The 15,455-nt window shown below is 45.5% G+C and overlaps 1 protein-coding gene and 1 long non-coding RNA gene across 7 annotated transcripts in view; one reads left to right on the top strand and one right to left on the bottom strand.

Annotated features, from left to right (window-relative positions):
* LOC138238273 (cytosolic sulfotransferase 3-like) overlaps positions 1 to 15,455 on the top strand; it is a 271,472-nt gene that overhangs the window by 211,121 nt on the left and 44,896 nt on the right. Inside the window, exon 1 of one of the 6 annotated variants that reach the window (XM_069188408.1) lies at positions 1,781 to 1,853. The exons of 3 other annotated variants lie outside the window; for them this stretch is intronic. In XM_069188408.1, the coding sequence (XP_069044509.1) occupies positions 1,841 to 1,853 (13 nt within the window). In that variant the 5' untranslated portion in view covers positions 1,781 to 1,840. Of the gene's footprint in view, positions 1 to 1,780; positions 1,854 to 10,387; positions 10,663 to 15,455 lie in introns of those variants that run through there. 2 more of the 6 variants (XM_069188403.1, XM_069188409.1) reach the window with 2 other exon arrangements.
* LOC138238275 (uncharacterized) overlaps positions 1 to 15,455 on the bottom strand; it is a 76,087-nt gene that overhangs the window by 51,495 nt on the left and 9,137 nt on the right. The window lies entirely within an intron of this gene.

The raw sequence follows: 15,455 nt of genomic DNA, 5'->3' as shown, positions 1-15,455 counted from the left end.
CCAGAACACGCCATCTCTCACAACCAGAACACGCCATCTCTCACAACCAGAACACGCCACCTCTCACAATCACAACCAGAACACGCCATCTCTCACAACCAGAACACGCCGCCTCTCACAACCAGAACACGCCGCCTCTCACAACCAGAACACGCCGCCTCTCACAACCAGAACGCGCCGCCTCTCACAACCAGAACACGGCGCCTCTCACAACCAGAACACGGCGCCTCCCACAACCAGAACACGCCGCCTCCCACAACCAGAACACGCCGCCTCTCACAACCAGAACACGCCGCCTCTCACAACCAGAACACGCCGCCTCTCACAACCAGAACACGCCATCTCTCACAACCAGAACACGCCGCCTCTCACAACCAGAACACGCCATCTCTCACAACCAGAACACGCCACCTCTCACAACCAGAACACGCCACCTCTCACAACCAGAACACGCCATCTCCCACAACCAGAACACGCCATCTCCCACAACCAGAACACGCCACCTCCCACAACCAGAACACGCCACCTCCCACAACCAGAACACGCCGCCTCTCACAACCAGAACACGCCGCCTCTCACAACCAGAACACGCCGCCTCTCACAACCAGAACACGCCACCTCTCACAACCAGAACACGCCATCTCTCACAACCAGAACACGCCACCTCTCACAACCAGAACACGCCACCTCTCACAACCAGAACACGCCACCTCTCACAACCAGAACACGCGCTCTCACAACCAGAACACGCCACCTCCCACAACCAGAACACGCCGCCTCTCACAACCAGAACACGCCGCCTCTCACAACCAGAACACGCCATCTCTCACAACCAGAACACGCCATCTCCCACAACCAGAACACGCCACCTCTCACAACCAGAATACGCCGCTCACCGGGATCCAGAGAAAAATAAAAAGACTTTTCAGCACGCCAACCAATCTAAACCGGCGAAATCAGAAGACGACGTGAACTAGGATGAAAACGCCAGGCGCGTGGCGCTGCCTTACACAGAGGGTTGCGGGAGAATGCAACAAGCTACCCGGCCGTGTTGATGTGGTACGCACTGGTTTCCTTCAGGAGGGTGATGGCGCTACTGGGACAGGCGGTGGGGTTAACGGCATATGGACCAGTCGGTCTGAACTGTAAACGTGAGGTCTTAAAGGCTAAGCAGTTTTAAAAATAAGACTTTTTAACACCCCGAAACGTCAAAGTAGGAGAACTCGGCTCTTTCAGCGAGAGGACATCCTAACGGAAGAGGGCTCTGCCGCTTCCGGACGGCGCGGGACGGACACTGACCCCCGGGCGCCGATCTGACCCGTCTGGAGCTCGCCGTCCCGGTCGGTCCTGGTTTCGGGTTTGAAGGTTCGGGTTCTGCACGGGGGGAAATGCCATTAGAGAGAGGCCTCAACACCCCCGCAAACTGCCCAAAAAATAGAAAACTCGCGTTCATTAGTTATAGACCCCTTTAAACGCGCGTGTTAAAAGACTGTGGCGCAGACAGTCCCGAACCGACACCGACACCGACACCGACACCTACCCCCCGGCGAGCTGGCGGGGACATCCGGCTGGGGCTCCGCGAGGCTTTGAGGGGGGGTCGTGAAGCACAAGCGAGGTCTTTTCAACGCGTGACGACTCGTTCCCTCGCCAGCGCCTGTGGGACAGACACACGCGTGTGTCGACGTGGGGAAGGCGGCCGGGGGCCTTTGAGACGCACACGGCCGGAGAGCGGTACCGAGACACGGTCGGGGTGACTCACCGGCGTCGCCCGGCCCTGCGGGACCGGCCCTTTTCCCAGCTGTCGGACCCGCGGCCGGCGCTGCTGTTTTCCGTGCATCTGATGGGACACAGGGGTGAGTTTCCCGAAAACGATGAATCCTAGAGACTAACGAGCAACAATTTCGTGCGTTTCCCCAGACCCCTGTGAATCGATCCTTTAGCGAGCGAGTAGAGTCCTTCTGTGTGAACCCGCCCCTGAAGCCTCACAGGTCGATTGACAATCAATCGATTGACAATACTGTCATTATAGGGGGTCGGTTGTGGTCCTTCAGTGGGATGAAATAAAGTTGTGAAAAGGAATATGAAGCAAACATGACTTCATCATTTAACAGCCACTTAAGCGAAAGCGTATAGACAGGCACACAATGGGACCCTAATTGTTTCTAAGAGAATAGAAAATCAAGGACCGTAAAAGAGAACCAAGTTGAGCCGTGTGGACAGTGTCCGATTCCTGCACCACGTCTTGGGTATTAAGCCGGATTTTTTTGGCGATCTGCCATCGTTAAGAATCACAGCGGTTCATGAGAAAATACTGTTGTTGTTTTTGAACATTAAACGGCATTCGAACTTGCAATATCGTATCGACCGCGGGTTTGGGTACGGAATGGAGCAGGCGTGGGACTCAGGACTGGGGCTGAACAACACGGGTATTAACTCGAATCGGGAAAGGTAGACACACAGGGACAGGGGTTTCAGCACCTACACCTACACTAACACACACACACACCTGAAGGGAAGAGACTGTATCTCAGCCTCCCTCTCACTATACACAGTCCGGTCGTCCCCAGGTGCTGTTCTCAGCCCGCCCTGCGTGGCGCTACATTGTAATACATGTTCCATGTTTCACCTTCTTCATGGAATTTAAATACAATTTAAACCCCAACCCAAAAGTACTAAAAGAGGGAGTATTATTAAAACATTTGACTTATGAATAGGAAATTTACCCAAGATGACTAATAAATTAAAGATGTAGAAATAAATGTTCTTTTTTCAATTTTCCTCTTACATAGTACAACAAAATATTAAAAAGCCTTACTATAAACTCTTAGTAGTCTATATTTCCAGAGAATTCCCCTGCCGTGAAGTGACTGTGCTCTGTCTGGCGATCTCTGGCGCTCAGGGTGGGCAGGAGGAGGCCAGTTTAAGAAGCACTTAGTGATGAGCGAGCGGGTCGGGGAGCACGTAGATGACGGAGGATTTAACGTGCTACTTCAGTTACGATGGGTTTGGGGAAACACCCGTCAATTAACGGTCGATCGATCTTAAGAGCGAGTTTGCGGTGTTCTTGGCGCTACGATGCTCTCGGGAAACCCACCCCGGGATGGATACGCGCAGTCACGGCCATTGTGCCCGTGACTGCGTGTATCCATCCCGGGGTGAGATATCGTTTAAAATCATTCATAAGTTTTATCCAGTGAAATTGGTACTCTTTAAACTTAAGCATGAGCAGGATGATCTGTGTGTTTTTTGTCGGGCGGAAAAGGAATCTTTGGTGCATTTATTTGTTAGGTGTAGGTTTGTGAAGTTGTTTTGGATGGATTTACAGAGTTTTGTTTGCAGGCAGTTAAAGGTGTTTTTTAGATTGAAGGATTTTGACATTTTATTGTACTGTTTAGTAGAAAATTTGGAAAAAGAGCATTTATTTATAGTCAATTTATTAATCACTCTTGGTAAATTTCACATCCATAAATCCAAATGGTCTAATAATACTCCCCTTTTTAGTTCTTTTGAGGTGGAGCTGAAACACTATTTAAATTCTATTAAAAATGTGAGAAATAATAAAGCACGGAAAACATATGATATATGTAAAAAATATAATTGAATCATATAACTTACTTATTACCTCTGGCGGTGAACTGTTTATTTTTCTGTTTGTGTTTGTTCTCTTGTACCTAATTTGGCCCTCTGATTGTATTTGTATTTGTAAATTCTTTACACATTTAATAAAAAAATCTTTAAAGAAAAAAAAGATATACATACCCGAGGAATGTGGGAAGTCGTCAGAAAACCAGGCGTCTTCAGACTGTTCAGTGTGATCGGGGCGATCCATTCTGACCAGCTAGTCGAGAGACGGGGACCGCAGCCGGCAGCTCAGTATTCTGATTCAGGACGTCACCGCCCCCGATAGACATCCTCCTCTGAGAAACACGCCCCCCTCTCCTCCCCGTAGCCTTTAATCTGAGGTGTCATGGGGTGGGCACGTGTTGGGCTGTAGAAGTTATTTTAAGGAACATTTTCAGAAAACGTTTTAGAAAAGACCGCTATAATGTTCAAATCTATATTATTTTAAGACACACACCTGTATCTGCCTAAATTTCATAGCTGTTAAAACGTGGTGCAAATGTGGCCCGGTGTCTGTGATTGATTCAGCAGGAGACCTCTCTGAATATTATTAAGAACAATGTTGTTGTTTTTTAATGAACGGTATCGCTATAAGAAAATGTATCTGTTCTTTATAGCGACGTTTTGAGGGTTTTATTTTTCCGCAATGCGCAGTGAAGAACATTTTACATTTTGCGTTAAATACATGTGGTGATTATAAATGAGAAACCTTGACATTAATATAAACCTAAAATGTATATACCCAACAGCATTTAAAACCAAAGAAAAACTATGACTCCTACATCCGTCCGTTTCTTACCGCTGTAAATTGTACCCGCTTTGAATTTTAAACCTTTATGAACTTTCGCTATGAGGTCAATTTTAGCGCCCCTCCCCCAGGACTTCGGATGTCTAATTGATCGCCTGTGTTTGCCAGATAAAACCATAAATTGTCTCTGCATTCCAGAGCCTTGAACTGTCGCGACACCGACTCCCGGAGATCTCTATTACACGATTTTAAACTTTTAGACCAGTCCGTTAAAATATCAAGAACACCACCACATCATTTGTGTCACACTTTTGAAAAGCTGTCGCGAACGTGTTATTTAAAATAAGCTATCTGTGTCTTACTACATTATTTTAAAACTTTAAGACCAAACCACGCGTGTTAAAGTTTTTTTCTGCGCAAACACATCGTTTGTTGCATGTTAATACTTCTAAAGGTTAAAGACTTTCAGGCGCACGGTGCGCGGAAATTCATTCCACACTTTAAAAAAAAGCTGTCGCGAACGTATTATTAAAAATAAGCTAACTGTGTCTCATGACAGGATTTTATAACTTTACGGCCAATCCACGCGTGTCAAAAGAGTTTCTACGAAAAACATTTCTGCGCAAACACAGCTTTTGTGTTTGTGTTGTGTGTTAATACTTTTGAAGTTTAAAGACTTGAAAGACTTCTCGCTCTCGATAAGACGCATGTGTCGTTCTGAAACACCACAACCTACAACAGCCCTGAAACGTCTCAGCCTGTGTTTGGGTTCTGTCCCAGGGGAACAATGTTCTGGACTAAGCTGCAGACTTCTATTAAAAAAAAGAGGCCAATACTGATATTTGTTTTGATGAAAAAGGTGTTATGTTCAGTTTCAGCCCCATCGATAATAATATTACAATTTCGTTTGTAATAAATGTAATGATTACAAGGGCACGTTATTATATGCACACAATGACGTGGTCTGGGAAGAGCCCTTTGTCTGAGCATTTTAAACTGGAAGTGAGGGGGGTATTTGCAGACTATTTCGAAGTGTAAACAGCAGTGCGGACATTCAGTTTATGTCATTCGTGTCATCGTTTCTCCTAACTTGAATTGACGTGGTCATATGTACCCCTGACGGTCTTTTTGTCTCGAATTGTTATATGTATTCTTCTTCCTGCACCATTTCACCAACTTCCACCCGTCCCTCAAATATACGGTTAACATATCTTCCACCACTCTTCCGGTTCTAGACATCCACTTGTCTATCAACTACCTCCGACTGTCCACTTCAGTTTATTACAAACCCACGGACTCACACAGCTACCTCCTGTCCAGCTCATTTCACCCCAACCACACTAAAAACTCTCTTCCCTTTTCACAGTTCCTTAGGTCACGACGATCATGCAGCGACGACATCGACTTCGAGAACCAAGCCCTCGAAATGTGCTCCTTTTCCATCAACAGAGGATACCCCAGCAGTGTGATTGACAGGGCCCTTGCCCGAGCCAAAAACACCCCCCGGACCATCAACCCGATCAGGAACTCCCGCCGTAACAACCGCATTCCCTTGGTGCTTCCTTACCACCCTAACACACTTCCTATCCCCAGGATAGGACCATTAACCACAACTTTTCCATCCTACAGGATGATCCCTCCATTGGGGCCCTCTTTTCTGATCGCCCTATCATCTCATATCGCCGACCACCTAATCTGCGTAACCTCCTTGTTCACAGCTCCCTTGACCGCCCTCAACAACCATCCACACCAGGCACTTTCCCTTGCAACAGAGCTCGCTGTATCACCTGCAAGTACACATCCACCACCACACTCATTCAAGGCCCCTCAGGACAATTCCGCATCACCCAGAGGGCATCTTGTACCTCCAGCAGCCTTATTCACTGGATCTCTCGCAGTAAATGCCCAGCCATCTACATTGGAGAAACAGGAAGGAGACTCGGAGACCGCTTCAGAGAACACGTCAGGGCTGTGAAGATTAAAGATCTCTCCAAGCCCATTGTTTCTCATTTCACCTCTGACGGCCACGACCACTCTAATCTCTCCGTCTGTGTTCTCAAAGACGGTTTTCCCAACTCATACATCAGAAAGACCACCGAAACCAAAATTATTCTGCAGTTAGGATCACACATTCTCCCTTCTCTTAACGACAGATTACTGTTCTTTTAAATTTTCTCCATTCATTGGAAGTTTCATTTCACACCTCTCTGCACCCATTCTGACTTCACACCTCTTGATTGGCCTCTCTTTCTGTCCCCTGCTCCCGACTCTCACTCCTCCTCCCTCCCAACCTTTGTTCTCCTGCTACTTTACCTTTGCCTACTGCCCTGTCTCTCTCACACCTGAAGAAGACTCCACGGCTGAAACGTTGTGTTCTCCTTCTTCTTTTTTTCAGCATGGAATAAACCTACTACTTGTCCCTTTGTACTCTTGTTTGTGTTGTCATTTGTGTTCTTTTGTGAAGCATCAATAAAAATAAATAAATAAAACGCCACAGCCCATTGAAAAAATGTCTGGAGTTGTGTAGCGTGGTTACACCATCTGCTCGCGCTCTGAAACGCCCCGGCTCGACACTGCACTGTGAAACAAATCCCGCAGAAGTTACGGTACAAAACTGGCAGCTGTGGTTGCCAGAAAACAGTACTTGTGTAAAAGACATTTTGTGAATTTAACAAGACACCCCGAACTGTTCTGAAAAGCAAATACACTTTTTATTTAAATACCACAAGCATAGTAAATACACACTTGGGACAACAACATTCTTCTCCTTAAAACAGCAGTAAAAGAATGTCCTCTATGTTGGCCTCAAATTGCAGAACGAGCATTTGGAATAATTACAATCTTGACCAGAATGCAACACATTCAACACCCTGAACAAGACAGCACACCAATCTCCTAACGGAGTGGATTCATCATGAACCAAATGCTTGGAAAGCATAAACATACAGCTTTTTACAATCTCAGATGCACAAAACGAAACTTCCTGTAGGAACACTTAAATGTATAAATTGAAAGGACATGAAAAGCATAACCATATGACCGTTATCTTTCTCAGATATAAACATAAAATACAATTTTTAAAAAATGCTGATAATTTACTCCATTCAAGATGTACAAAACCTTCTTTCTTCATCGGAAGAGAAATTAACATTTTTTTAGGATTAATCTCCAACCTCCAATGCAAGTGAATGGCCATCAGTTTGTAATCATCCAAAAGGCTCCTCTAGGCAGTATCAAAATAATCCACACAGGTCCAGTCGAGCAGTGAACGTCTTCTAACATGAATCAATACATTTGTGTGAGAAATAAAATGACTCGAACTTTATTAACTAGAAATGTGCTCAATGAAAACACTGATGTCTCACGTCTTCGACTGGCTGGTGTGATTAAGTAGGATTCAGCTACTGACGTTTTCCCTGTTAATCTTGGTTTCACACATCACTTCAGAAGACGCTCATTGGTGGGCTGAAATGTGGATAACTGTGGGGATTATTTTGATACTGCCTAAAGGAGCCTTTTGGACGGTCCAAAACTGATGCCCATTCACTTGCACTGGAGGTGGGAGATCATTCCTGAAAAACTGTTCATTTTTGTTCTGATGAAGAAAGAAAGTCGTGTATATCCTGGATGGCCTGTGGGTGAGTAAATCATCAGTCATTTAAATAGGAGTGAACTACTCTTTTAACACACTCTAGAAATTCCTTCTTTTTCCAACAGAAGGTTAAACAAGGAAATCCAAGATTTCTTTTTTTTGTAGAGACAGTGTAAAAACATCTAAATATTAATGAAAAGTGAGATTTTATTTTAGGTACACACAATGTTTTGTTGGCTGCTCAAAATCATGCTGCTGGTATAGTACCACACACACCATAAGTACAAAACAGTATTTAAGCCCAAAAATAGCTTTCTAAAAAATCCAGATAACACAAAGTTGTAAAGCATTATCAGTGCCAATGTGATCTTCAGACATCTGTCAAAAAAGGTTTTGTCCGGCCTTAATCTGCTCTCCATTCCTGATCAGCAAAGTCAGCTATGAGTGTAATGACTCAGGGGTTCACTGGGAGGTGGTTTTTTTCCTTGATTCAACGTTGGTGCCCTTCTCTGGGTCAATGCTGAAGAAGCACCTTAAAAAGAGAATTTAATGACTGAATTTGTTGCTCACAAATATACACTGATGGAAGGGTTAGTTCACCCAAAAATGAAAATTCTGTCATTTACTCACCCTCAAGTTGTTCCAAACCTGTATGAGTTTCTTTCTTCTGTTGAACATAAAAGACATTTCAAAGAATGTGGGTAACCAAACCGTTACTGGTGCCCATTGGAAAATGTCTGGTTACCCATATTTTTCAAAATATCTTCTTTTGTGTTCAGCAGAAGAAATTCATACAGGTTTGGAACCACTTGAGGGTGAGTAAATAATGACAGAATGTTCATTTTTGGGTGAACTATACCTTTAACCACAACAAACCTTTTGTGTACTCTTTAGAGAGTACCACTGTAAAGGAAGTCAATTATTAGTCAACTTTTATGGAAAACAGCATTGCAACATTCTTTAAAATATATCGTTTGTGATCTGCAGAAGTCAGTCAGAATGGATTTCGAATGTCACTATTTTCTCACCATCTAGTCAATGTTCCATTTTTGGGTGAACATCTAAACAATTTCTGTAACACTTTACAATAAGGTATCATTTGTTAACATTAGTTAACTACTTTAGTTAAAGAACAGACAGTGAGCCCGTCTCTCAATAATAATAATACAGTGTGTGATCTCCTGTCCCAGCCTGAGGAACAGACAGTGAGCCCGTCTCTCAATAATAATAATACAGTGTGTGATCTCCTGTCCCAGCCTGAGGAACAGACAGTGAGCCTGTCTCTCAATAATAATAATACAGTGTGTGATCTCCTGTCCCAGCCTGAGGAACAGACAGTGAGCCTGTCTCTCAATAATAATAATACAGTGTGTGATCTCCTGTCCCAGCCTGAGGAACAGACAGTGAGCCTGTCTCTCAATAATAATAATACAGTGTGTGATCTCCTGTCCCAGCCTGAGGAACAGACAGTGAGCCTGTCTCTCAATAATAATAATAATAATAATAATAATAATAATAATAATAATAATAATAATAATAATAATAATAATAATAATACAGTGTGTGATCTCCTGTCACAGCCTGAGGAACAGACAGTGAGCCTGTCTCTCAATAATAATAATACAGTGTGTGATCTCCAGTCCCAGCCTGAGGAACAGACAGTGAGCCTGTCTCTCAATAATAATAATACAGTGTGTGACCTCCTGTCACAGCCTGAGGAACAGACAGTGAGCCTGTCTCTCAATAATAATAATACAGTGTGTGATCTCCTGTCCCAGCCTGAGGAACAGACAGTGAGCCTGTCTCTCAATAATAATAATACAGTATGTGATCTCCTGTCCCAGCCTGAGGAACAGACAGTGAGCCTGTCTCTCAATAATAATAATACAGTGTGTGATCTCCTGTCCCAGCCTGAGGAACAGTGAGTCTGTCTCCCAATAATGCTCCAGCCGCCTACAGTATATGTCAATATTTTATAATATGTCTTTGTTGTAAATGTCTGTAACATGTCTGTAGATTTTATTTTACTTCTATTTTTTGTTTTGTTCCATGTTAATTTTATTATTTTTTAATTGCTTTGGCAACACTGATTGTACCCATCGGTCATGCTAATAAAGCACCTTGAATTGAATTGAGAGGAGAGAGGGGAGAGAGGAGAGAGAGAGGAGAGAGAGAGGGGAGAGATGAGAGAGGGGAGAGAGAGAGAGGGGAGAGAGAGAGGAGAGAGAGAGGGGAGAGAGAGGAGAGGAAGGAGAGAGCAGAGAGAGGGGAGAGAGAGGGAGGAGAGAGGAGAGAGAGGAGAGGAAGGAGAGAGGAGAGAGGGGGGAGAGAGAGGGGAGATAGAGGGGAGAGAGAGAGGGGGGAGAGAGAGGGGAGAGAGAGAGGGGGGAGAGAGAGGGGAGAGAGTGGGGAGAGTGGGGAGAGAGAGGAGAGAGAGGGAGGAGAGAGGAGAGAGAGAGGGATGAGAGGGAGGAGAGAGGAGATAACTCTGAACTCTGTGAACCGCCTGGCAGTAAACCCCAGTGAGTCAGCGGTTCTCTCTCCTGCTCCGCAGCACACCTGCGGGACCCTGACCGGACCGGACCGGACCGCAGCGCACACAGTACCGGGCTGGACAGCACAGTTCTGGACACAGCAGGCAGAGCACCCTCTCCAGAGAGCAGAGTTCAACTCCAGGCTGAGTTCAAGTGTGTGTCAGCATGTGAGTGTGTGCGTGTGTGAGTGTGTGTCAGCATGTGAGTGTGTGTGAATGTGTGAGTATGTGTGTGTCAGCGTGTGAGTGTGAGTGTGTGTGTGTGTCAGCGTGTGAGTGTGTGCGTGTGTGTGTGTGTGTCAGCGTGTGAGTGTGTGTGCGTGCGTGTGTGAAGTGTGAGTGTGAGTGTGTGTCAGCGTGTGAGTGTGTGTGTGTGAGTGTGTGTCAGCGTGTGAGTGTGTCAGCGTGTGAGTGTGTGTGAATGTGTGTGTGTGTCAGCGTGTGAGTGTGTGTGAATGTGTGTCAGCATGTGAGTGTGTGCGTGTGTGAGTGTGTCAGTTTGTCAGTGTGTGTGTGTTAGTGTGAGAGTGCATCAGTGTGTGTTTCAGTGTGTCAGTGTGTGTGTGTCAGCATGTGTGTGTGTGAGTGTGTGCAGACTGTTCTACTGTACTGGGACTGTAGCCCCTATTGTAACAGACTGTTGTACTGTATTGGGACTGTAGCTCCTATTGTAACAGACTGGTCTACTGTACTGGGACTGTAGCTCCTATTGTAACAGACTGTCCTACTGTACTGGGACTGTAGCTCCTATTGTAACAGTACTGGTCTACTGTACTGGGACTGTAGCTCCTATTGTAACAGACTGGTCTACTGTACTGGGACTGTAGCTCCTATTGTAACAGGACTGGTCTACTGTACTGGGACTGTAGCTCCTATTGTAACAGACTGTTGTACTGTACTGGGACTGTAGCTCCTATTGTAACAGACTGGTCTACTGTACTGGGACTGTAGCTCCTATTGTAACAGGACTGGTCTACTGTACTGGGACTGTAGCTCCTACTGTAACAGGACTGGTCTACTGTACTGGGACTGTAGCTCCTATTGTAACAGGACTGTTCTCCTGTACTGGGACTGTAGCCCCTATTGTAACAGACTGTCCTACTGTACTGGGACTGTAGCTCCTATTGTAACAGACTGGTCTACTGTACTGGGACTGTAGCTCCTATTGTAACAGACTGGTCTACTGTACTGGGACTGTAGCCCCTATTGTAACAGACTGTTGTACTGTACTGGGACTGTAGCTCCTATTGTAACAGACTGTTGTACTGTACTGGGACTGTAGCTCCTATTGTAACAGACTGGTCTACTGTACTGGGACTGTAGCTCCTATTGTAACAGACTGTTGTACTGTACTGGGACTGTAGCTCCTATTGTAACAGGACTGGTCTACTGTACTGGGACTGTAGCTCCTATTGTAACAGGACTGTTGTACTGTACTGGGACTGTAGCTCCTATTGTAACAGACTGTTGTACTGTACTGGGACTGTAGCTCCTATTGTAACAGGACTGGTCTACTGTACTGGGACTGTAGCTCCTATTGTAACAGACTGGTCTACTGTACTGGGACTGTAGCTCCTACTGTAACAGACTGTTGTACTGTACTGGGACTGTAGCTCCTATTGTAACAGGACTGGTCTACTGTACTGGGACTGTAGCTCCTATTGTAACAGACTGTTGTACTGTACTGGGACTGTAGCTCCTATTGTAACAGGACTGGTCTACTGTACTGGGACTGTAGCTCTTATTGTAACAGACTGGTCTACTGTACTGGGACTGTAGCTCCTATTGTAACAGACTGTTGTACTGTACTGGGACTGTAGCTCCTATTGTAACAGACTGGTCTACTGTACTGGGACTGTAGCTCCTATTGTAACAGGGCTGTTGTACTGTACTGGGACTGTAGCTCCTATTGTAACAGACTGTTGTACTGTACTGGGACTGTAGCTCCTATTGTAACAGACTGTTGTACTGTACTGGGACTGTAGCTCCTATTGTAACAGGACTGGTCTACTGGACTGGGACTGTAGCTCCTATTGTAACAGGACTGGTCTACTGGACTGGGACTGTAGCTCCTATTGTAACAGACTGTTGTACTGTACTGGGACTGTAGCTCCTATTGTAACAGGACTGTTGTACTGTACTGGGACTGTAGCTCCTATTGTAACAGGACTGGTCTACTGTACTGGGACTGTAGCTCCTATTGTAACAGGACTGGTCTACTGTACTGGGACTGTAGCTCCTATTGTAACAGATTGTTGTACTAGACTGGGACTGTAGCTCCTATTGTAACAGACTGGTCTACTGTACTGGGACTGTAGCCCCTATTGTAACAGGACTGGTCTACTGTACTGGGACTGTAGCTCCTACTGTAACAGACTGTTGTACTGTACTGGGACTGTAGCTCCTATTGTAACAGGACTGGTCTACTGTACTGGGACTGTAGCTCCTATTGTAACAGACTGGTCTACTGTACTGGGACTGTAGCTCCTATTGTAACAGACTGTTGTACTGTACTGGGACTGTAGCTCCTATTGTAACAGGGCTGTTGTACTGTACTGGGACTGTAGCTCCTATTGTAACAGGACTGGTCTACTGTACTGGGACTGTAGCTCCTATTGTAACAGACTGGTCTACTGTACTGGGACTGTAGCTCCTATTGTAACAGGACTGGTCTACTATACTGGGACTGTAGCTCCTATTGTAACAGGACTGGTCTACTGTACTGGGACTGCTGCTCCTATTGTAACAGACTGTTGTACTGGACTGGGACTGTAGCTCCTATTGTAACAGACTGTTCTACTGTACTGGGACTGTAGCTCCTATTGTAACAGACTGTTGTACTGTACTGGGACTGTAGCTCCTATTGTAACAGACTGGTCTACTGTACTGGGACTGTAGCTCCTATTGTAACAGGGCTGTTGTACTGGACTGGGACTGTAGCTCCTATTGTAACAGACTGTTGTACTGTACTGGGACTGTAGCTCCTATTGTAACAGACTGGTCTACTGTACTGGGACTGTAGCTCCTATTGTAACAGACTGGTCTACTGTACTGGGACTGTAGCTCCTATTGTAACAGGACTGGTCTACTGTACTGGGACTGTAGCTCCTATTGTAACAGGACTGGTCTACTGTACTGGGACTGTAGCTCCTATTGTAACAGACTGTTGTACTGGACTGGGACTGTAGCTCCTATTGTAACAGACTGTTGTACTGTACTGGGACTGTAGCTCCTACTGTAACAGACTGTTGTACTGTACTGGGACTGTAGCTCCTATTGTAACAGACTGGTCTACTGTACTGGGACTGTAGCTCCTATTGTAACAGACTGGTCTACTGTACTGGGACTGTAGCTCCTATTGTAACAGGACTGGTCTACTGTACTGGGACTGTAGCTCCTATTGTAACAGACTGGTCTACTGTACTGGGACTGTAGCTCCTATTGTAACAGGACTGTTGTACTGTACTGGGACTGTAGCTCCTATTGTAACAGGACTGGTCTACTATACTGGGACTGTAGCTCCTATTGTAACAGGACTGGTCTACTGTACTGGGACTGCTGCTCCTATTGTAACAGACTGTTGTACTGTACTGGGACTGTAGCTCCTATTGTAACAGACTGGTCTACTGTACTGGGACTGTAGCTCCTATTGTAACAGGACTGTTGTACTGTAATGGGACTGTAACTCCTATTGTAACAGTACTGGTCTACTGTACTGGGACTGTAGCTCCTATTGTAACAGGACTGGTCTACTGTACTGGGACTGTAGCTCCTATTGTAACAGAATGTTGTACTGTACTGGGACTGTAGCTCCTATTGTAACAGACTGGTCTACTGTACTGGGACTGTAGCTCCTATTGTAACAGACTGTTGTACTGTACTGGGACTGTAGCTCCTATTGTAACAGACTGGTCTACTGTACTGGGACTGTAGCTCCTATTGTAACAGACTGTTGTACTGTACTGGGACTGTAGCTCCTATTGTAACAGACTGTTCTCCTGTACTGGGACTGTAGCTCCTATTGTAACAGGACTGTTGTACTGTACTGGGACTGTAGCTCCTATTGTAACAGACTGTTGTACTCTACTGGGACTGTAGCTCCTATTGTAACAGACTGGTCTACTGTACTGGGACTGTAGCTCCTATTGTAACAGACTGGTCTACTGTGCTGGGACTGTAGCCCCTATTGTAACAGACTGTCCTACTGTACTGGGACTGTAGCTCCTATTGTAACAGGACTGGTCTACTGTACTGGGACTGTAGCTCCTATTGTAACAGACTGTTGTACTGGACTGGGACTGTAGCTCCTATTGTAACAGACTGGTCTACTGTACTGGGACTGTAGCTCCTATTGTAACAGGACTGTTCTACTGTACTGGGACTGTAGCTCCTATTGTAACAGGACTGGTCTACTGTACTGGGACTGTAGCTCCTATTGTAACAGACTGTTGTACTGTACTGGGACTGTAGCTCCTATTGTAACAGGACTGGTCTACTGTACTGGGACTGTAGCTCCTATTGTAACAGACTGTTGTACTGTACTGGGACTGTAGCTCCTATTGTAACAGGACTGGTCTACTGTACTGGGACTGTAGCTCCTATTGTAACAGACTGTTGTACTGTACTGGGACTGTAGCTCCTATTGTAACAGGACTGGTCTACTGTACTGGGACTGTAGCTCCTATTGTAACAGACTGTTGTACTGTACTGGGACTGTAGCTCCTATTGTAACAGACTGTTGTACTGTACTGGGACTGTAGCTCCTATTGTAACAGGACTGGTCTACTGTACTGGGACTGTAGCTCCTATTGTAACAGACTGTTGTACTGTACTGGGACTGTAGCTCCTATTGTAACAGACTGTTCTCCTGTACTGGGACTGTAGCTCCTATTGTAACAGACTGGTCTACTGTGCTGGGACTGTAGCTCCTAGTGTAACGGACTGGTCTACTGTACTGGGAC

This window comes from Lepisosteus oculatus, chromosome 4 (assembly GCF_040954835.1).
Source record: "Lepisosteus oculatus isolate fLepOcu1 chromosome 4, fLepOcu1.hap2, whole genome shotgun sequence".
Classification (NCBI taxonomy): Eukaryota; Metazoa; Chordata; class Actinopteri; order Semionotiformes; family Lepisosteidae; genus Lepisosteus; species Lepisosteus oculatus.
The sequence above is the reverse complement of the archived record's forward strand: the minus strand, read 5'-3'. Positions and strand labels throughout refer to the sequence as shown.